Source organism: Alosa sapidissima, chromosome 5 (assembly GCF_018492685.1).
Source record: "Alosa sapidissima isolate fAloSap1 chromosome 5, fAloSap1.pri, whole genome shotgun sequence".
Classification (NCBI taxonomy): Eukaryota; Metazoa; Chordata; class Actinopteri; order Clupeiformes; family Clupeidae; genus Alosa; species Alosa sapidissima.
Genome location: NC_055961.1, coordinates 30,753,892 through 30,776,543, shown reverse-complemented (window position 1 = coordinate 30,776,543; position 22,652 = coordinate 30,753,892). Strand labels below are relative to the sequence as shown.

At 42.6% G+C, this 22,652-nt stretch overlaps 1 protein-coding gene across 4 annotated transcripts in view; it reads right to left on the bottom strand.

Annotated features, from left to right (window-relative positions):
• Window positions 1-21,137, bottom strand: part of camk2a (calcium/calmodulin-dependent protein kinase II alpha) — a 38,820-nt gene extending 17,683 nt beyond the window's left edge. For all 4 annotated transcript variants that reach the window (XM_042092366.1, XM_042092365.1, XM_042092368.1 and 1 more), the window contains exons 1-7: window positions 20,879-21,137; window positions 19,096-19,190; window positions 12,144-12,203; window positions 6,875-6,929; window positions 6,011-6,076; window positions 4,102-4,174; window positions 1,726-1,828 (exon numbers count right to left, since the gene is read on the bottom strand). In XM_042092366.1, the coding sequence (XP_041948300.1) occupies window positions 1,726-1,828; window positions 4,102-4,174; window positions 6,011-6,076; window positions 6,875-6,929; window positions 12,144-12,203; window positions 19,096-19,190; window positions 20,879-20,940 (514 nt within the window). In that variant the 5' untranslated portion in view covers window positions 20,941-21,137. The remainder of the gene's footprint in view (window positions 1-1,725; window positions 1,829-4,101; window positions 4,175-6,010; window positions 6,077-6,874; window positions 6,930-12,143; window positions 12,204-19,095; window positions 19,191-20,878) is intronic.
• Between the last annotated feature and the right edge of the window lie 1,515 nt (window positions 21,138-22,652).

The following is a 22,652-nucleotide window of genomic DNA, read 5'->3' as shown; positions in this document are numbered from 1 at the left end:
GTGCAAGAACATCTACATCTTCTCATTACGGTTAATGGGCACTGCAAAAAAAAATGAACGTTTGTTGCGGCGGACTAATGTTGCTAAGAGGTCTCGGAGAGTGGGCCGCACATGTCCAGTTGGGGTTACTGTGGGTCATACTGATGGAACGAGAACTAAACTGCAGCAGAGCAGTTTCTGTCAACATTATTAGGAACATTACCTCATTCCTTTGGGGCAAATGCATTTGATTAGAATGACCAGGATACAACTCATAACAACGTTTAAATAGAAACTCATGTAGATGGTAAAACTACCAGTGACATATCTGTGTAGATGTTGAAGCATAATTTCATCAAATGAGCGTCAAATGAGAAATGAAGACTACTAGACATGATGCTGGGGTAAAAAACTATATGAAATATCAAGATCTAAAAACTATTTGGATTGACTTTATAGAGGGGCCCCATCAACCCCATTCATTGGTATTATGGGTCAAACATTATTCATCTTGAGTGACCTTTCAAGCCTGACAACAGGGATCATAAGGTGACTGTCAGTTTGTTTGCAAAGGAGCAGAGGGAAGAAAAATGTGCCTCTGCCCTGGTGCGAGGGGAACCCTCCACAGGCGTCTAGACTAATGAGGGTGGATGGAGCCCTCTGACATTTCTATTTCTCTTGGAAATGGGGTTCATAAATAAAATAGGACGTGATCGGCTGGCCCCGTCTCTAGCCACTCGCCACTCCTTTATTAAATTTAACAAGCTCCACCGCCAGAAGATAGATACACAAAGGTGTAAAAGTAGAAGACAATCATACCAACAGAGATCTGCCAATATAATCAAAGTACCGGGGGGGGGGGGGAATCATGATCAAATTATATGAGTCAATCATCATCATCACCATCGCCATCATCATTGTCAGTGGCATCATCAGCAGCATCATCTTCGTCATCACCATCCTTGTCATCATTAGTAGTAGTAGCAGTAGCAGTAGTAGTATTAGTAGTAGTAGTAGTAGTAGTAGTAGTAGTAGTAGTAGTAGTAGCAGTAGTAGTGGTAGTAGTACTAGCAATAGCAATATCAATGTGTTTTTCACATTGATCACAGTGGCAGCACAGCCTGTCCTCTCTGGGCAGCCAAGACAGCTGGACTAGGAACAGACACAGTCTCCACTCTGTTCTGTGATAAGGTGACTTCTGTCCAATAATCAGGGTCTCTTTGTTTGTTTATCTTTAAGTCAATAACACTTTTGTTTGGTGGACAGAAAAGGCTCCGGTTGGATAAAGCCCCTTTTGTAAACCTTTCCCCAGAGTTGCTCTTTTAAGGTCTCTTTTGTGAGAGCTGCCGGCATGTCACACTCCTGGAGAGAGACGCAGCAGGAACAAGGGAATTCTATTTGTTCAACCAATTCTCCCTCTCCCCCTCCTCATCTCTCTGTTAAATCCATTCTCTCTTCCTCCCTCCCTCCCTCCCTCCCCCTCATTCTACCTCCCACACTCAGTTTTCAGCATTAATCTAACTACAGATTGTTTCATGACACCAGTAAATCCAATTCATCTCCTCAATAAGCATCCCTGTCAATCAAAGATGGTGCTCAGGTGTGTTTCCAAAATGACACATCTGGTTGTTGCATCACAATCACAAAACAACACAACAAAACTAACAAACAAAGGTAATTAAAATTGCTACAACTAAATGAGCCTATAATAAACAGTATGGGGACACAGTGATGGTCAGTCATTACCAAACCACGCCTGCTGGTCGCCCTCCACTTCGATAGCCAGGCCAAAGTCGGCCAGCTTCACTGCGGCTCCTTTGGACTTTGAGGCGAGGAGGAGATTTTCGGGCTGGGGGTGGCAAGAGAGAGAGAACAGAGCGAGACATGGAGGGTCAGAGAGGAGATCAGGAAACAAAAAAAAAGAGAAAGAGAGGGAGAGACATTGAGCATTAGAGAAGAGATGAGGATATTGAAGAAGAAAAACAGAGAGAAAGAGAGACATCAGACAAGGATGTTGAAGAAGAAAGAGAGACAGAGAAAGACATGGAGAAAGATGCAGACATGCTTAATGGCTGTGCTGCTCACTGAATGGAAGTGAGAGTTAATGTCATTGCAGCGGTTAACAGCTCTGAAAAATCCTCCCTCCCACACAGACTCCTCCGTCCCACATGGATGAAATGAACAAATTAAAAAAATCTTCCACTCTCCTTTCATAAGGCAATGCTTCAGATGACTTTTTTCCCACCCCCTACACACACACACACACACACACACACACACACACACACACACACACACACACACACACACACACACACACACACACACACACACACAGACACCATGCATCAGACTTAGCTTCCAATTTTAGCCTTGTCTATATCAGCTTCAATATATGAAAATGCACTGAATGAAGCATTGATTTTTCTCTCTCGTTCTCTCGTTCTTTCTCTCTCTCTCTCTTTCTCTCTCTCTCTCTCTCTCTTCTAAGTATCGCTCTGTGTGTATGTGTGTGTGTGTGTGTGTGTGTGTTTACAGAATAACAAATAAGATGGGAGAGAACTGTCTGTGTGTGCCGTATGTTTAAGCAGTTAGGGCAGTAAGGTGGCACAGATAGTGCAAGCTGTGAGTGTTTACGTGTGGGGCTGAGGGGGCGGAATATACATGAGGCATCAACAAAGCAACATATTAGCATTACGTAAGAGCCGTGTGATTACTTACCAACAGAATACAATAATATTAAGGTTTCCAAACTTTTACATTTGGTTTACCTGAGGTTAACCAGAGCAATAATATTTAATCTGATAATAGACTAAGGATGTGCTGCACAGGACAGAGCATTTTATATCAGTAAGGGGTGGAGTGATTTTAAACCAGAGGGCAAGATGTCATCTCTGGCTGTATTATCTATTTGTCCTGATGACACTGACTTTCAACTTTTGGTGGCCATCATACTTCTAATCCATTGTACGTCACGTGAACCCTATAGGACAAAGTGAATGGGAATTAAAATCACTCATCATGAGTGGAAGGGAAACAATCCATGTCTGATTGTTGGACAGTGCCTCTCACAGAGAGCAACACGTTTCACTGCTTTGGGCTTTCTCCACCGTCACAATCGCATGTTGCATCACCTCCACTTGCTCGTTGCCGTTAATGATGGCATCGGGGAGGCAGAGGCTCCATCTCCTCTAGGGCTGAGCTGTATCTCCGCTCTGTCTCTGGCCCGCGAGCTGCTTTTCAGGCGGGCGAATTGCGTGGGAGTATTGGCAGCAGCAGATCCATCTGCAGCCCACGCGCGTTCGCCCAAACCGCACTCTTAACCGCTGGGTAATTATCACACATATTTCAGCGAGGTGGTCGCCGCGTCCCCAGAGTCTCGTCGGCCGCACCACGCTACAGTCGCTAACGCCGCCGCCGCCACCGCCACCACCATCACCACGTCATCAAGAGCTGAAGCAGCCGGAATATTAGTGTGAGCAACAACCAGCCGGGTATTTCACACGGTGTCGTGACCTTTCTGGGGCATGAGGATGGGGGGGGTGGGGGGGGTGATAATAGTGGGTGCTGTAGAGTGTGGGGGATGTGCTCGTCCTAATTATCCACTCATCACCTGCCTCCCTGCTGCAGTGGTGTGGAGAATCCTGTGTGTGTGTGTGTGTGTGTGTGTGTGTGTGTGTGTGTGTGTGTGTGCCGCGCAGTAACACAGCAGTAGGGAGCCATTTCAGACACGCTTTTCAACTGCCCCGTAATGGCCAGTCCAGTCATAATGTGATTGCCGACAATAATGAGAGTTGAGTAACAAGAGATGTATCACTATCCGGTGACTCCAAACAGAGATTAAATGAGTTTTGTGCGCAATTGGGATTCCCTTTTATGGCGTATTGTTACACTGTAGTGGCATTAGATATGACTCACAAACTTGCTTTACGTCAGGTAATGTCAAACAGAGATTAAATGTGTTATGTTCGCAATTATGATTCCTTTCTTACGTTTTATTGTTACACCATAGTGGCCCCAGAGATGACACACAATCTTAACACTACTTAACATTGAATGCAATGTGTTCAAGATTGAGAGCAACACTTTGTATTTGCTGCACTTTGAATGATTCATAATTACCTTGAGGTCTCTGTGGACAACACCCATCTGGTGACAGTGCAAGACAGCCTCTAGGATCTGCTGAATACAGTGACTGCACAGGGGACAAGAAAAGATAAACACGCCGGGCAATTAGAGAGGGGGACTTGACTGTCTGACTTGACTGACAAATAATACACAACTGACAATTAGCTCTGATGAGATGTGCGTTGTGGTTTCAGCACGACAGCCTCTGGTGCTGCTCTGGAATGTGATTCATGATCTGAGGCTGGTAATTCGATGCGACAGTGGCGCCGTGCATGATGAAATTGTGTACCTTAGGAGGCAAATCTGTGTGAGATGCTAATTAACAGATAGTAAGTGCTGTCAGTCTGCATGTCCGCGGGCTACAGAGGCCAAGGGACCGAGAGGAAACAGCCATGTTAATTGATCCAGAGATTGTTCTTGGCCTGGTGGTTGTGGTGGAAGGTGTGTGGTGGTGGTGGGGTGCTCCCATTTGAAATCATTCATTAGCTTGTTGTGGAATGCTGTGAGGGTATCAGAGGAAATCAGAGACCAAAGATCAATGCCTAGCCTTGCCTTCACCTCTCCGGAGATATTTTGGGCACAGGAAACAGGCGGCCGTCCTCCACAGCCTACAAAAGCTAATTGATGCTGGACTGCTACTTTGGTCTTACTTGCTACTTACTGCCTTACTGATGCATGCATTGTAAAAAAGCCCAATTATTGTGTAAACTATTGTGTAAATTGTGTAACCTATTGTGTAAATGGTATGGGTCAGGCATAGTGCTACACATCCTCTGATGCTTAGAATAATTGTTGACACTAAAAGCTTTATACTTGTTATAGGAATAGGGCATTAATTGTAGATGGTCTGTTTTCAGGTTTCTTTTCTTGTGATACCATGCAAAGCCTCTACAACGGGCCATCAGTTGACAGGTGCACAGTGGCATGTGATACTGAACCGGTCAGCTGCTCTGTTTTAGTTTCCCTTTTTGCATACAGTATTTTTTCTGACTATTCCTTTGTGTTACTGTTGCGAGCCAATTTTATGATCAATATGCTAATCTTATGATGCAGGTTGAGACGTTGAGTCTCTATATTCATATTGCGTGCTATTATGATTTTCCATGATCATTTCTGGTTGGTTTGTGATACGCACTAATGCTTTGAGCATACAATGGTGCTGAATTGATCTTACTTATCTCAACACATATTTCCCAGTGAAACCTTTCCTTTGCTTGAGATGTGCTTCATTCACATGGTATAGGCAAAGTCCTTTTAGGCAAGTCCCTCCACTCGGAGGCCATATTGCAATGCATTTTGGGCTGCGCGTGCGCAAGGCTTTACGACACCAACCTCGCTCCAGCAGCGAGATCACAAAACATGATTGGGACAATGTATTCACCATAGATATTAGAAAACTAGATGCCGCATTGGGCTCCAGAACATACAGGTGTCTCTGATTGCCGGCAAGTGTTGCCCATAGACATTACACGTGTTGCTCCCAGCAATATGGCAGCCGTGTTTAGTACGTATGCCACCTAAAAGAACTCAACGGACAATGCGGTATCTAGTTTTCTAATACCTATGGCATTCACATGTCTTATTTTGGGGGCGGAAGGGGCAAAATATGTGTAGACGACTGCCATGTTTGCGTTACAAACTAACCCCATACATTTCTATGGGAGATTCTTTGAGTGCTGTGTCTCCTCATTAGAAAATCTCTGGTACAGGGAAGTATTACAGAAGTAAATAAATGAGACTATTCAACCTAACAAAGTCTTCTTTAGCTTGAGAAATACTGTATGCAAGGACAGGGACACCTCAATAGCCAAAAATGTCCCATCGCTTTACCCTTAGATACTGCTGTGCTGTTGTGCGTGCCAGTAATGTGATCGCAGCAGAACATTAGTCTTCATCTTCTTACCTTGCGTCAGCTTCGCTGTAGTACTCGCGGGCAACTATGTCCTCAAAGAGCTCCCCACCTGTCACTCTGGTGAAAAAACACACGTGTTACTCTGCTGGAACTGCCACGAGACAGATATCATGACTCAGGTCAGACAGATCTATCTCAGTTCATGGTCTGTGATTATGCCTGACAGATACACTGTAAAAAAAAGCATATTGAACATAACCCAGTCAAGTCATCATGTTTCTTTAAATTAAACTATGTCAATATGTAGTATTAATAGCTTGACTCCAAAACAGCTACATGACTTGACTGTCTTATGTTGGGTGCACTAATCTTTATCTACAGTATATTTTGGTAATCATCGACAAAGGGTCTATGTGGTTTCATGGTTTACCTCCTGTCAAGTGTTAGGATATGGGGCCCTTGACAGAATTTTCTTGGTGTGTCTTTTTTATTACTTTCATCTCTGTACTGTTTCTCATCATAGCTTTGAAATGCCTTTGTTAACATGAAAAGTATTCTTTTTTCCACACAGAAGCAAAATAATACCTTTTGGAAATGAGAGTCTCCAAATAAATGAAGAATAACAATCACTTTGATGGTGAAAGACATTTTTGATCAAAGTGTGTTGAGTATGTCTGAGTAATGAAAAGTGGCAGAGTACAAATATGTTCAGCAGGAATGCTCTGTAATTCCTGAGTAGCTTTGCTTTAAAATGTGCTTTAAAAAAACAGCATTCAGGATTTAATTCAAACATGTGTGCAGATAACAAATAAAATTTTCTTTCAATTATTCCTAAATTCTGAATAACAGGCAGCTCATTTAGATACAGAGATAAGCATTTTTGAATGTACTGTATTCCAAGATATTAAAACTCACAAGTCAAATATCAGATAATGGTGGCCCTCTTCTGAGATGCTGTCATGAAGGCGCACTAGAGAGAAGAAAGAAAGGGGGGAGCAGAGATTGCTTATAGGTTATTTATGATGATTATGCAAGTCACAAAATACAACACGCTTTCACATGCTAACAAGCATCTCATATGCTAGAAGAACTAGTTGGTTAGAGTTGGTCACATCCATCATTATCCACCATTGTACAAACGACCAGTTGTATAAAGACACGCAGTTTATGAATGTTGAGAGACCTGTGCACTCACAGTATCTCTTTGCAAAAGAATAAATAATCCTTTGCACAATTTAGCCCACCAACCATCCGCCCCCTTCCCTCTTTCCACCATGCAAAGTGTTATGATGGGCTGTATGCAAGTGTGTGTGGGTGTGTGTGTGCACTCTGAGAGGTAGAGAGAGAGAGAGAGAGAGAGAGAGGACTCATGCATGTCTGTGTGTGGGTGCTCAGATTGGAGGGAACAAGAGGAAAGGCTGCTGTTTAGATAGCTCCAACTTGCCAAAGCCAATGCATAGCAACCGGTGCAAAAATTACATAAGACTGCAAGAGCTAGTTTATGCTCTATGTGTTTTTCACAGATCTGCAAAATCACCTTTGCTAGCATCCTCTCGACCTACAGCATTACAAAAAAAAACTAAATTATAGACCACATAACAAAATTCACCCCTCATCCACAGCAGCCTTACAGCCGTAGAATATTTCAAACATGGCTGGAGACCAAAGAAATGTCAGAGCAGAAGAATACGAAGGGCTATTTGTGATGCAAGAATGGCACTAGTATGACATCAATGGCCAAAACATTACTACCAGCTGGCTAGACACAGGTGCAAAGGAGAGTCATTACTAAAACAATGACATAGTGAAAATACATAAACACACTGCATTTATTGGTACCTGAGTGAAGGTTAACATTGGTGCCACACAATCCATGAGAATCTTTAAGAATTTTCAATAAATATGCTTAATAATTTAGACGTAAGCATCTCAAGGACATGCTGATAAACATAGGCAGTCTCAAACATGTCTTGCTCTCTCCAAACGCTTTTCAATTACTTCAAAGCAATGTCTGACAAGCTTCCAGCTCATCAATATCTTATCTCCTAGAGTATGTTTCCCTCTGAATGGCCAGCCTGACTGCGTATGCGCTTGTTTCCTTTTGTGAGTGCACACAACATGACAGGCTTTCTTTCACGTCTGAGCGCCCGCTCTCCACCGCGCCAAAAATCAGCAAGGAAGTACAGTCACTCCACACGCCGCATCTTCAGCCCGTCTCGTCTCGCTAGCTCCACTCAAGCAGCGGTCCGCAGACACACAACAGCAACGTGAACAGATCCTTCAGTAGCTCAGCGAGCCAACGCACTGATTGTTGTCTACCAACAAAAAGATCTACATACAAGCAAGTCTAAACAAGTAATGACACAGGACAACATTAGCTAATCTTTTTTTTTGTGTGTGCTGATGGTTGCAGGCCTCACTCACACAATGGGCAGATCTTGCTGTGTCACATGCTCATCTCCTTACCTAAACAAACCAGCTGTCTTCTATTTTAGCCTAAGTAATTATTATTGTGGCTTAAAGGTGTACATTTCACATGAAGCACAAGAAATAATGTATACTGATAGTGATAGGGTCACTACACAGAGATCCAATAACAGCAACATACAGTATAGACTAAAGCAAATACACAAACACAAACATGCATAACCATGTACTGGCATGCCAATTATGATGCATTAAATCCATCGGTAACACTTGACTTGACAATGTCGACATAAGAGTGACATGACACTGTCACGAACACGACACTGTCATGACACATGAAACCCTAAACCTAACCCTAACCCTAAACCTAACCCTAAACCTAACTTGTTATGACAAAAACCGAATGTCACTTAATAACATTAGCGTTATGTCACATTCTGTTTGTGCTTTGCATGTAAACAGGACACATTACTCTTCATTATCAGTAATATTCATGACTATGAATAGGAGTGGGTTATTTGACTAAAAAGACAACTTCAAACAAGAACAAGACAAAGATGATAAGAATGCATCGGTCCACCATGTCATGCATCTAGGTATCCATTCTCTGTACCATTTATGCTTGTCTGAACCTCTTGGTCTCGCCTATTACAATCTGTGGCTAATTTGCGGGTGTCTACTTTTCTTATTCTAAATAAATACTACATGAAATGTTCATAAGATGCACAGTGTCTAAGACTCTGGTTTCTGATCTTTTAAAAGGATTTCTGTTGCTATGCATTAGCCACCCAGACTTAGAGAACGCAAACGGTATGAAATCCTTTATCTGGATGTCTTGAGAGGAACAAAACTGTGTCATTTTTAGCTAGCAAATCAAAGCATGGTGATGGGGAATGTAGGGCTTTCGCTTTGATCACAGACTGCCGGGTGCCAACCTCATTGACATGCTGTTCTCCAAATGAACCACATAAAAACTGGCACCGTGCCTCTGGCACCTTGCACCTGGTCCAGCAGGAACACGGGCCAGCTCATCCGACATGTTGGTTCACATCTCCTGGACGGGCGTGGGTGGGCGCTGGCTACTCGACAATTAAATACCATCAGTTGCCACTGAGAGAGACCGCTTTTGACAGAATGTGCCAATAAACAAATGAAGTCAGCACACACACATTCCCTCTCTCGCCAAATGCAGATCTGCACAATTACATAACAGTTTAGACACAAGGACCCCAGACTAATGACCCTACCCTGGGTTTGTCCTTTTTAACAGTAGCTTGTCATTCTTTAAATCAGAGACACTGTAAACAAGAGACATCCTATTGATGCCTTACTGTCTCTATTAGTTAATAAGACAAACTTTTTGTGTTAGTCAATTTGCAGAGGAGTGACCTGTGTGTGAGCCTGTGTGATTCCATTAGTGCAGCGTTTCTCAAACTGAGGGTCGCGACCCACTACTGGGTCGCGGAGACATGCCAGGTGGGGCACGAACTGACGTGAAAAACGTGACGTGTTTTTTTATTTATTTTTTTATCTGTAGCCTGGGCCCAGGTAGCACCCGATGCGCAATGGACGCACTGTGTTATTCACAGGGAAGCGCTCGTGTCAAGGCAGCTTACAGTGTAGTTAGTCCCGACCAAGCCTACATGAGATTTTGAACGTTGTTGTGAGAGTGGTGAATTTCATCAAAACCCGGCCCTTAAAAGCGCGTCTATTCTCCGCACTTTGCGAAGAGATGGTAGCTGACCAAAAGGCTGTACTGTTTCACAGCGAGGCAAGGTGGCTTTCCCGAGGTAAAGTGCTGTCGGGCGTGTTTGAGCTCCGAGTCGCCTCTTCTTGGGAGTTGGCTTCTTGGAGGAAGAGCGCATGTTTGAAAGCTGCAAGCACGTTCACTAATGAACATTTCTTGACGAAGCTGGCCTATCTTAGCGATATATTTGATATATCTTAGCGATACATTTGAGTTAAATGTCCAGTTACAAGGCAAAGACAAGCACCTACCTCACCTAGCAAATAAGATTAGGCCTACTGCATTCACCAAAAAAACTTGAGTATGGGACAGGCGCCTCGATCGCGACAGTATTTTGCCTTTGAGATTTCTGAGCGAAATCGCTGAAACGTCTGATTGGGAGCCACTCTTGTGATCCCATGTATTAAACAGTAGGCCTACATCACATCCCTGCAAAGTTTATTTCAAAAATATTTCCCAACCAGCACAGTGCTCAGTATGACTGGATTATGGATCCATTTAATGCAGTATGTTGGTATTTCATTGATATAGCCTATTGTATAGCCTACAATGCTGTAAAATGGCCTATGCTTCCTAATATGTTGCTGGAAAACAGAAATATGTGTGTTATGTATTTATTTATTATTATATCTGCAGCACTAGCTGATTTTAACTCTGTTGATAAGGATATATTTAGAACTTGTCATTATTTCAATAAATTTGACAATTTTAAGCTTGACCTACCACTTTCTTAGAGCGATGAGGGACAGGTGGGGCTCGAGAATGCCCCCTTGATCAAAGTGGGTAATGAAAGAAAAAGTTTGATAATCACTGCATTAGTGCCAGGATAAAAGCGGACTCTTGTCGACATAAAGATGGTGGAGGAGGATGCTGCAAATATTAGCCGTTTGCATCATATCTGGTCACTAAAGAAGGCTAGTGGACTTTTTGGGACAGACACTGGTATTGCAAACCACTGTACTACACCTCTGAAGGAAGCATCCTCTCCCCTGTGACCTCGAAATGTATAGATTGGAAAACAGACCTATGGCAAGAGTGCCTCAGATCCATCTGGTATAAGCTGAACATGATATATTACTATTAACAGGGGAGCCCTTGACAGGGGAGCCCTTTTTCCCCCTCACTCTTCACTTGTCGTGAACAATTGTGAACTGATCTCAGATTATTTCTCTCAACTGTCTTTTCTCAACCTTTTCCAACACTCTCATGTAATGCTAGCTTGTTTTGGCAAAGATCAGCCGAGACAGGTTTCTCTTCTCCAAGAAAAGAGTGTGAATTTCTCCGATTAATAATGCAACCATCTTGTCTGTGCCACAGAGGGATCTGCATTATTAAAGTGGCAGTGGGCTAAGAAAAGTGCCCCGTAGCCTGTTAATCAGTATATCACACACCCCGTTCCACGAGCGAACTCCTTATGACATCCAGCGTTTACTTAAGACTCCATACACTCCCACACACCCCTTCTAAGCCTTAATGCTCTTCATAGGTTGAGATTTCATAGACCTCAAAGCCTTTTCTGAAATTAATAGGATGTAGGCCTATGCTTTCAGATTATGTACAATTAACCAACCCAATTAAAAGCATCATGGGTCAATAATATAGCTTTAACTGTAGCATTTAAAGTGCTTAAGAATACATGCATTCTGCGTCTAATAGGCTAGGTCTACAGAGAACCAAAGGATTTCCAACTTAAGTTGAATCTATTTCTGTCGTAAAGAATGGTTATCGCTCTTTTCTTCATAGGTAATCTTTCATGAGAGGAAGTTCATGCTAAGTACAACTCTGACAGATGTCTTAAAAGGATACTACAATTCCCTAAAGTTATTTGAGCATACATTAAAGCTCATTTTGGTATGCATTCACAACAATGGACATTACTGTAAAATTAACAGCATGTGCACAAATGCATACTAGTTTAACAGAGACTTTCTAGACTTATGAGAAAGGACACACAGTGAAGTGGGTTATAGGAGTATATGAGCTGCACCTCTCATCTCTGTAGGACCATACCTATATTGGGGTGTTTCAATAACCGGCAGATCCTGGCCTCTCGATCCAACTTCTGATGATCTGAAATGGGGGAAAAAAGAGTTCAATGAAATCCAAAGATATTGAGTCGATACATCAATCCATACACTTATTCTCTAGGAACTGACCCATGACATGACCATGTCTGTGGCATACTGTACAAAAGAGTAATGGTAATAGCAAAAACGAAAAAATCCAACACACAAGTGTATACTGGGCATCAGCATAGTGATTTTAACCTTATTCTCTAATGCTTTTATTCTGCATCATACCTTCCATACACTCCAATCAACAGCATTAAGCATTCCCTCTAATGTTACAAAAACATTGCACCACTAATCACCAAGACACGACCTACAGTGGGTCCTGAATCAAATGATTGCCTCTGTGATGTTTGTGGCATCCAGCCCTGTGAGATCTGGTCTGGGAGTTCAGTACATTACCTACTGTAATTATGATGGTGCTACTGAAGGGGGGATGATAATCAGAGCTAATGGGGGAGAGCACAGCCACGGGCCAGAGAGCTGATTAAGAAGTTTCCCCAGGCCTGGAGATCACTCATCCTAACACTATGGAGGCCTGTAATGAGAGCAAGGGGGTAGGCAAGGCGGTAAACAATGCCCAAGCCACCATCACCACCAGCAGCTGCAGCTGCCACTCTCCCTCATTTACACTCTTCCCTCAGACCGTCTCAGAGTTCACTTCTAACAAGCTCCCTGAAATCAGCCAGAGGAGAAATTTCCTGATAAACTTGCAGGTGGCCAAACAGTTCGAAGACAAACAGGCCCACATTAAAGGGGGTGGGGGACTGCAGCCAAATGAGGCTAGCGTCCAAAGGAACTCTGTATTATTTATCAGTGAAATTATATTTAATATGCAGTTGTGGTGAGGTCTTATTTTTCTCCCATGTCCTCTGGGCACTGTTTGGCGCGGGCAACACCACCATTAGCAGAGATGAGATGGAGATGGAGATGATATCTGGTGGACTAGACCCTCCTCCCAGCCCCCCTTTTAATTCTTTCAACTGTCATATCAGCATTTAATGTGTTATACAATCTGCAGTCCATCCATTTCTTCACACTGTACTTTGTTCACAGTGTAAAACGCATTTAAGCAAAGACATGTGGCGAACTTTGAGAATGGTGTTGCTAGGCAACCGTGCAGAACAGGAATAGAATTATAAGATATAAGGGGATGGGGGGGGGGGGGGCATTCTCAGAGGGTCGGAAAAGAATAACAAAATATGAAACATGAAATATATCAGGTTTCAGCCTTGAATAAAGTCCAACTGGAGGAATACTGGGAATCAACTAGGAAAAAACAATAACTTCAAACTCAAGGCAAAAGTGGGCAAGACCACCACTTTGCCTCTATTTGCATCCCATCGAGGAGGCAAGGAAGATCCATCTGAGATAGGGTGATGATAATGTTCTCCTTGATTAAAATAATTCATCTGTTAAAAAGCTTATGGAATCTTCAAGCATGTTTAATTAGCAATGAAGTAGCCGTCCTACTTAAACAGCAAATGCTTTCTAAATACAAAAATGAGTACCGGTAATACAATATTTTAAAATAACTTCTACAGTAGCCTTGTGCTCTTGAGATATCTCATTAAATATTGAGATGTGAGGTATTCATTGTAAAATGAAAAGGAGAATATGAGCCTTTGAAGCCGGAACTGAGAGAGCCTTCTTTAATAATACTATACCAGCTACTAGACAAATGAAAATCCAATATTTTCATCCAATAAAAAAAGTGAGATTTGTATGCCAAGTTCATCACAAAAGGTCTACTTTAATACGTTACTATATAAGTAAAGTATACTTAGTAAAGTATACTCAGAATAAAATACATCTATGGGATGAGACTACAGGATCAATGCAGAGTGCTGTTTTCTGCAGATTATGTCTCAAGATTGTCTGAGGCAATCCTTCCACTCAGTTCACACAAACCATTATCATGATCCAAAACATTGTATTCATGCTATAGTGCCAAATTGAGTTTGTATAACTGAAAAACAACCTAATAAGCTTGTACAGTTTAGATATGTACACAAATCTTAAACACTCACATTCACACATATATACACACACACACACACACACACACACACACACACACACACACACACACACACACACACACACACACACACACACACACACACACGAAAAGGTATCATCTGCCAGGACAAAAACCCCAGCAGACAGGCCGAATTTTTGGCCTCTCACTGTCATTCACAGCACAGTAGGGTGCCGTCTGAGACTCGTCTCACACACACCGCCACCCCAGTGCCTTCTGACATGACTTCACACACACAAACACAAACACACACTCACAGAATACCAAACAAAATCAGTCATCAAATAGGCCAAGAACAGGAACCAGGAGTCTACAGAACAGCAAAACATCATGCAGTTCACAAAGCGCAAAACAACCAGATTGCTCATTTGGAAATCGATTATGTGTCCCTTATCTTATATCAATTACAAGGCATCACTTTGTGCAAAATACATAGAAATGCTGCATAAATGTTGTTTGTTGTTCATAAAATACATGACAAAAATGCACTGTGACATAGATAGATAGCAGAAACAGAAAATGTGTGCCTCAAGGACACCCACTGGGTCTGCACTGCTATTTAAATGGCCAACAGTCAGCAAACATTATATGAAGAGAAACCGTACAAAATATGGCAACATAAAACACTACTACCCAAGTTTATGTGTCATGTTCGTCTCATCTTTGCTGAGGAGTAGACTACAACTCTAACTCTGTGTCACTCTATACCAGCTTAGTGGTCAGTTGTCCATAACTCCACTCAGTCCTCTATGTGCCTACACCTTGCCTTTCCAACTCAATGCTCTCCCATTGTCTAAACCCAGCCTCAGATCATTTTAGTCACCTGTCTTTTTACTTCACCACCAAACTGGTCGTTGTGTTTGCGCAGTGCACTGGCCCTTGTTTTCACCCATACTTTTTTCCCGAAGGTGAGTAAGCTTCAGCTTACCCACGCAAACCTCTCCAAAGACACTTCAGCCCTGAGTGTCCTGGATCCCGAGACGTTCTCCATCACTGCGTGGCCACCGCCCCATACAGGCTCTTCATGTGAGAACAGAGTGGGAGGACCTGCGTCTCCAGAACCTTCAGGCCTGTTCTAGACTCCTCGCCTTTCTGAGTAAACACCTCTTTGAGTCACACTGCACCCTAGCTTCCCTTCAATGCACTATACGAAGCCTACTTCAGCTTTAAAGTGTAAAGCGGATGTCTCAGACCTTATCACTAAAAGACCAGCTGTTCTGGAACATGTGAATTCTTAATGCATCTAGTCATTTAATTAATTATGGCCATATTAAGGAGCCTTACATGAAAGATGGGGGTACAGAGTGTGTTGACCAGAAAATGTTCCATAATGTATTAACAACAACCAAGAACTAGTGATATGCCACTGGTTTTGGAAGTCCTGGTGTTCCTTATTAAGGTTGACTTCCTCCTAAAGTCTTCAATATGACACATAATGAGTCAACAACACCCGTCCTCTCTCCAAAAACAACAAAACACATGATAGAAAAGAAAATACTGAAAATGTAATGACTAATTCTGCCATTTCACCATTCTGCCATTTCCATGTTTTGCCAGCCAATACCACTTGTCAGCCAACTGCATCCCTAACAGCCAAATCACCATTCTGACTACTCTGGTACATTTCACGAGGATACTCTGCATGCATCTGATTTGCTTGCTTCCAAAGGAGAGTGGAGACGGTTGCTGGAATGGAACCTAAATGAAATCGTAGTCATTAGGTCCAAACAGAATGTTTTTTAAGTTCATTTAAGACAGCGTTTGGGATCCCAGAGAGGCTTAGACATCCAGATTACATAATTACAATGGCTCATTTTCAAATGCTCCTCCGATGCGCTCACTCATTAGCATTTTTAATCCACAAGAAGGGACTCGGCCCAGTAGATGTCTGAGCTGGTGTGTGTGTGTGTGCGTGTGTGTGAGTGTGAGGGGGGGGGGGGGGGTAATCAGACCTTTTTTTTAAGTATATTTTTGGGCTTTTTGCCTTTATTTGGACAGGACAGTGAAGACAGACAGGAAGCGAGTGGGAGTGTGAGAGATGGGGTGGGATCGGGTCATGACCGCAGGTAGGACTCGAACCTGGGTCCCCTGCTGCGCCACAGCGCCCCCATGTGTAGTCAGACTTAATGCATACTTGGTATGTTAAACATTAGCAAGCACATAGCCTATTAGGTGGGTGCATAATTGGGCTAAATTAGTTATTAATTATTCGCTATTAGACACATGGTAAGAGCTACACTCAATACCTGTAAGCAATGGGCTCTATTTTGACAATAAAAAACGCGGTGCAAAGCTTGTTCCTTTCTTACGCTGAAATTTTTCGCCATGCGCTTCACTTTTATTAAAGGAACCATATGTAAGAAATGTATTTCCATTAAATGATAAAATGGCCCTGATATGTCAATAGACATTAAGAAATCATGTTAATTTCAAATACTTATATCACTGACAACAGTAGTCCGGCCAGGATATTGTCATTTAAAAAGTGAAGTTGCAGCCCTCAACTGATGTTGATGTTGTGTTTTGTCATGTCATGTTGTGTTTTGGCCTGATGCGCCACCCTCCACCTATCTACTAATCACAAAGTCAGTAGTGTTTCGGCATGTTTCGGTTGGCAACCTCGAGGGGGGAGTGGGAGGGCATACACCGCTCTACAGTAATTTGAAAGTGATTGCAGTACCAGTTATGGCCACAATCTTACATATGGTTCCTTTAAGCCTTGCGCCCAGGGGTGTGGCAGAAGATGTGGTCTGGCGCATGATCCAAAAATCGCTATCTTACACCCTCTAAAAAACATTACCCCACTGACCAAGAAAAACCTGGCCTATAGCGAAAGGCACATCTAAAGCACAGTTGAAGACACTGTCACAGATGTAAGCAGCCCTTAGCAAGCAGGCCGAAACAACTTCTCTGCAGGATAAATAGCCTTAGGATTTTTATTCAGTCATTCGAACATTACTGGGGTAAGTGTTGCTTTTTTCAGGCTATGTTTTCGATGGTAACCCCTTGTCAGTCAATAAAAGTAATTAATTGTGTAGAACTGTTTTGTTGTTGACTATGAGACCACGGTGAAGTTAATTTCACTTTGCCAATGAGTTCAAACGAGTGCAGATGCGTGTAGGCTATACTCTGCTAGGTTTTAGTTAAGCATGGTTTAGTGGAATACCTGCAGATTCCTTCAAATGCACCGCTGACTATCAAAATACCGATGCGTTGTTTGAAGTTGCGCTGCTTGCTGTTAAAGGGAATGACTCATTCTCATTGGTTTAAAGGATATTATGCCCAAAACATACCCATGACTGATTAAGAAACATAAAAACAACCTTTTTGCACCAAGCAACATTTGATAACAAAACCACTCCGAATGTGGACTGGACACACCCCTAAATAAAGTTTTTCGCCACTGACCATGCACTTTAGATCGCCAATATAGAGCCCAATGTCTCAGGAACAATCTGTCAAATCTGGCAGGTAAGGAGGGTTTAAATCTCCCTCAAACAAGGGTGGGGTGAGTGATCACTGTCAATCAACCTTATGGGCTCTGCCCAAACTTTGTTGAGAAAACATAATTTCGAAAGCAAGCCTGGCGTGAATGGAGATTGGAGAATGGAGCTTTAGCACAATCAGTAATGACGTAACTTCAGATGTGTGTGGGTGGATTCACACTGTTCTGCTCGCATCCCTCTCCTTCATTTTCTGTGCTTTGGTGGTGACCCCAAGGTTGTTTTCTTATGGTTGTGTAGTAATGCTTGTTTCCCTTGTTGGGCATTGGTATTCCAATGTGCAGGCAGACTGCTGCAGAATCTATAGGGTTGCATGAGTCATGTTCAGAAGGCTCAATGTTCCTTAGGGTCAGAATAATTATCTACATAGGCTACCGTGTTCTGTAACAGACATGTAGAGTGTTTAACAGGCGTGTAGAGTGTTTTAGGATAGCCTATTATGGCAACTGATTGCATTCCAAGCTACAGTCAACTCTAGCAGGCATTGAATGACTGGAGACTTTGTGAATTTATAGATTGACATAATGTGCTGTCTCTGCTATTGCTATTGCTTTTGATCAGTTAGATTTTTTGCAATCTCCTGTGGTGGGCTGGACATAGCATCGAAATGCCCGCCCAGATTCCCCTTTCCGCCTTGACCCATTCACACTGGTGCCCGGAACAAAAAACTCGGCAAAATGTCTAGGGGGGCTTCGTAGTAAATCCGCCTCGGTCTATGTGAAAGGGACAGTCATTCCGCGATTCTGGTACATAAAATCGCGGCGATTTCGCCAGTGTGAAAGGGCCTATCCTTTTACCGAGTCAAACCTCAAGGTTGACTACAAAGTGATGTGTCTCTATACACTGAGTGTGGGCGGTAAAAGGTGCCAAAATGCTTTTAAAGTCCTCCCACACTTCTGGTATACAGTATATGTTTCATCTGCTCTGTTATATGAAAGCTCTTGCAATGACGAAAGTAGCCAAAGAGCCTTAACAGGAGTCCATATTTCCTAGTGGCCCAGAGACTTTGATTGGATATCATCCATTGATAGCACGATGACATGTTAGTTTGCATATTTGATTTGATTCTCCTGTACTATTACTGTATTTTTTGGAGGAAATGTTTTCTAAAAGAAACATAAGCACTAATCTTATGACCTCTCTGTTTTAGTAGGCCACACTCCACCCAAGAGCCCTGGAACGCACATTAAACTGTAGTCTGGAACACTAAACCTTCAATAGAGCAATGCATAGCTGAATGCTAATGCATGTAGCATAATGAAGTGCTCTGGCAGTAGTGTGATGCCTCAACAGCCTGTTGGAAGTGGAACACAGTGCATTTAAGACAGTACGACAGGGCTTGCACTTACCCCTGGCAGAAAGCTTCTTGGTGTTGATGATCTTGGCAGCATACTCCTGCCCTATGAGGACTTTTACACATCTGCGCACCACTGAAAACGCTCCCCTGGGAAACAGTTGAGCATGGTGTTAAATGACATTACTAACACTGCTAGGATCAACAAGTTGTAAGAAAAGAAGATAGGTTGTTTAAAAAGACAAAAGTCTAAAATGTCATCCAAACATGATCAGAGTGCAGATATAGACTAATTTGATTGTTTAAAACTATTAAAGTAAATAATGAGCAGCTTCTCTACCTATGATTGACAGTGTAGTTAAGACACACAACTTACAAGCATATTGAGAACTGGTGGTTGGAATGCCAGATATTGGCAACATGTTTACGTAAGACAAAGGTTTTTATTTAAAAATCGAATTATTGTATCGTCTCTGTGACTAGGCCTATGTAAATGAAGCCAGTTTATTCGAATACTTGCTGGGTTGCAGTACATTTGCAGCATAATTTTTGTCTAACTTAATTAAGCACCGTCCTGACCCTGGCTGTAGTTCTTCATCACATTCCCCAGGCTCCAACAGATCACTGTTATTAAGTTACACAGCTCACTTTTCTTTCGTGAATGGCAAGCTGACACAAGAGCAGATTGTTGGTTATATAATCTATCCCAATCAGAGGAAGGCTGCCTGACTAATGTTAGTTGCCACTCATGTCTGTCAGCACACACTAAAAGCGTGGCCACTGGATTATTATGTAGGGGTAGGGAGAGGGGTCCTCTACTGTGTAACCCTTAGTGTGAATGTGAATTAGTGGGCCTGAAGTGTGTGATTGTTCTCAGTGATGCAATGACACATAAAAAAAACACACACACGCAGCAAAGTAATATATTGTATTGCGTCTGTGAGCTGCTGGATATCTGCCTTCAAATAAAATGATTGAACTTGGCTTGGGCAGCTTCTACTCAACGGTTAGTGTGTGTGTCAGTGTCTGTGAGTGTGTCTGTGTGTGTGTGTGTGTGCGTGTGTGTGTGTGTGTGTGTGTTTGTGTGTGTGTGTGTGTGTGCGTGTGCGTGTGTGTGTGTGTTGTATGAGACATGCTGTGAGTGGGAGTATAGATGTGGGCAGGTGGGCTGTGGGGTCTGTGGACCCTCTCTCTCTCCGTAGGTGTGAAAAGCACTCAGAAAAGTACATTCTCTGCTCACAGTGGCTCATCTCTTCATTACGAGTGTTTCAGAGCTGCAGCGGCCACTTTTGTTTGTTTTAAGTAATAAATTCTCCTCAATCCTGATACTGTTCATTTCTCTGCACTTTACTTATTAAAATGTGTGTATGATTAATTATCTGACAATGTAATAAACTCTTGAGTTCAATAATTAATATGTAATTATTGCCCATACTACAACAGAGTATTTCAATGATTTTGTCCCCCTTAACACTTGTCAGTGTCTATGCATAAAACCATGGCAAAATAGAAAGAAAGAGGGAAAATAAATAAAATATCAAATATTTATCATTAGAGTTTCACCATCATTCAATCAGCGCAAATCCCTAATCAAATCTAATCAAAACTAATCATCTGCTTAACATACAATTAAGCTTTCATGTCTCGCTTCCAGTTTTTGTCAACTTAATTTGAGCACACTGTTCACTTATCTTACCATCTTTCAAACAGTTCCACATCTCTTAAAACAGTATATTTGACATACTTTATAGTATAGTAGAGTTTACTCATACTCATTCATTCACTCCAGTTATTTGTTTAAAATAAGCACAAACAAATGTATAAATGTGACGACTTACTTTCCAAGTTCCTCAAAGAGCTGATATTCCTCCGTAAATCGGGTACAGGTGATGGTAGCCATGCTAGATCGCAGAGATGGATGGCGGCTCTGTTTATTTGTCTGATTGTCCTTTGCTTTGTGATGTGTGAGTGTGCTTTTCTAAAAGAATGCTTTTGCTGTGCAGAGAGAAATGTGCAGAGGGATGGCCGGAGGAAGAGTAGAGTGAGCGCCTCTCTATCACTTTCCTGATCTGCAGACAGGATGTGAGGGGTAGATGGTGGGTGACAGGTTTGCTACAGTGTTCTGCCCGCCCGCTCTCCCGCCTCTCCTCCAATCCCTGCGCTCAACAGCTCCCCTGAATACACAGCGCCGTCGTCATGGCAACTGCATCTCCCTCCTTTGCCAAATGCACGGGGCCAGGGAGGAAGGCGTGCTGGCTACCACAAAGGCATGTGCTGATGCTCTGTGGATAATGTGCGCGCGCGCGCGCACGCACGCGCACACACACACACACACACACACACACACACACACACACACACACACACACAACCAAATACATAGATGCAAGAACTCCTTCAACATCTCAGGCTCTTTCATGTTGCCATGACTATGTTTGGTTTCATGTCATGCCTTTCCTCTAGAGGATGTTTCACTTTCTGCATATCAACTATCAGGAAAGAAATTATAGTGGCAATGCTCATCCCATTTGCGTAATGTTTCTTAATCTGCTATTATCATCAGCTCTTGTCCCATTCTGTAGTCATTTTTTAGCTTTTGTCAAACAAGTTGGTCATGTGTGAGTACTTTTTCTAGACCTGATATGATGAATGATGTATGCCCCTTTGTTTTTCTGAATCCCAGGGAAATCTCAGCTCAGATGTGATGTGGGAGGAGGATGCAGAAGGCATAAAGGCAGGAATCCCCTCAGGGACGCACAAGACAGCCCATGCAGCCCTGAACTTTGTTTTCCTCCATCACGTCACACGTGAGCCTCTGTGTCTGCTTTGTGGACACTGCACCGATGGCTGCTGGAGAGAAAGCGAGCCCTTCAAGCGGAGTCACGCTCCAGTGAGTAGATGTGAGAGACTCTCCTGGGGCAGAGGATGGGGTTTGGAAAAAGAGGGGGAAATCAGAGATGAAAGAACATAGTCATGTGTGAAAGAGATGGAGTGAGTGCAAGGGGGAATATGAGTGAGTGAGCGATTGAGTGAGTGTGTATGTGGGGGGGGGGGGGAGAGAGAGAGAAATTAGGGAGAGAGAGGGAGAGAGAGAGAATTAAAAACACATTGCAAGTGCTTTGCTGAGAGGTTAAGTGTCATTTGCAAAAAAGTTTCATTTTGGAAAAGAAGTATAGGGATCATGGAGGGCGATGAATAGAACACTGAAATTACTGTACAGTAATAGAAGCAGTGATTCCCCATTACAGCCGATCATCAGCTGTAAATCTGCAGTGAAATTTTGTTGTTAGAACACCCCCCTATATAGAAATGACAGCTGATACGGTTAGCAAAAGGTAAACTCATCTGAGACCTGAAGAGTATAAAGGATGGGTATTTAGAGGGATGAAATCTTTCCACAGACTGCATTATTCTTGCATGTTTGATTCCATAAATCTATGAATATACATTAAATCAACAAGGGAACATTCTACTCTGGAAAAGAAAATCCAGAGGACCAAAAGGCCAGAGGTAAGCCTTATCCGGTAAACTATGGAAAATGCTGAATGGTTTAAACGATTCTTTGTGAATTACTTTGCCAAGACACCGCAGGTTTTATGGTTGTCATTCTGT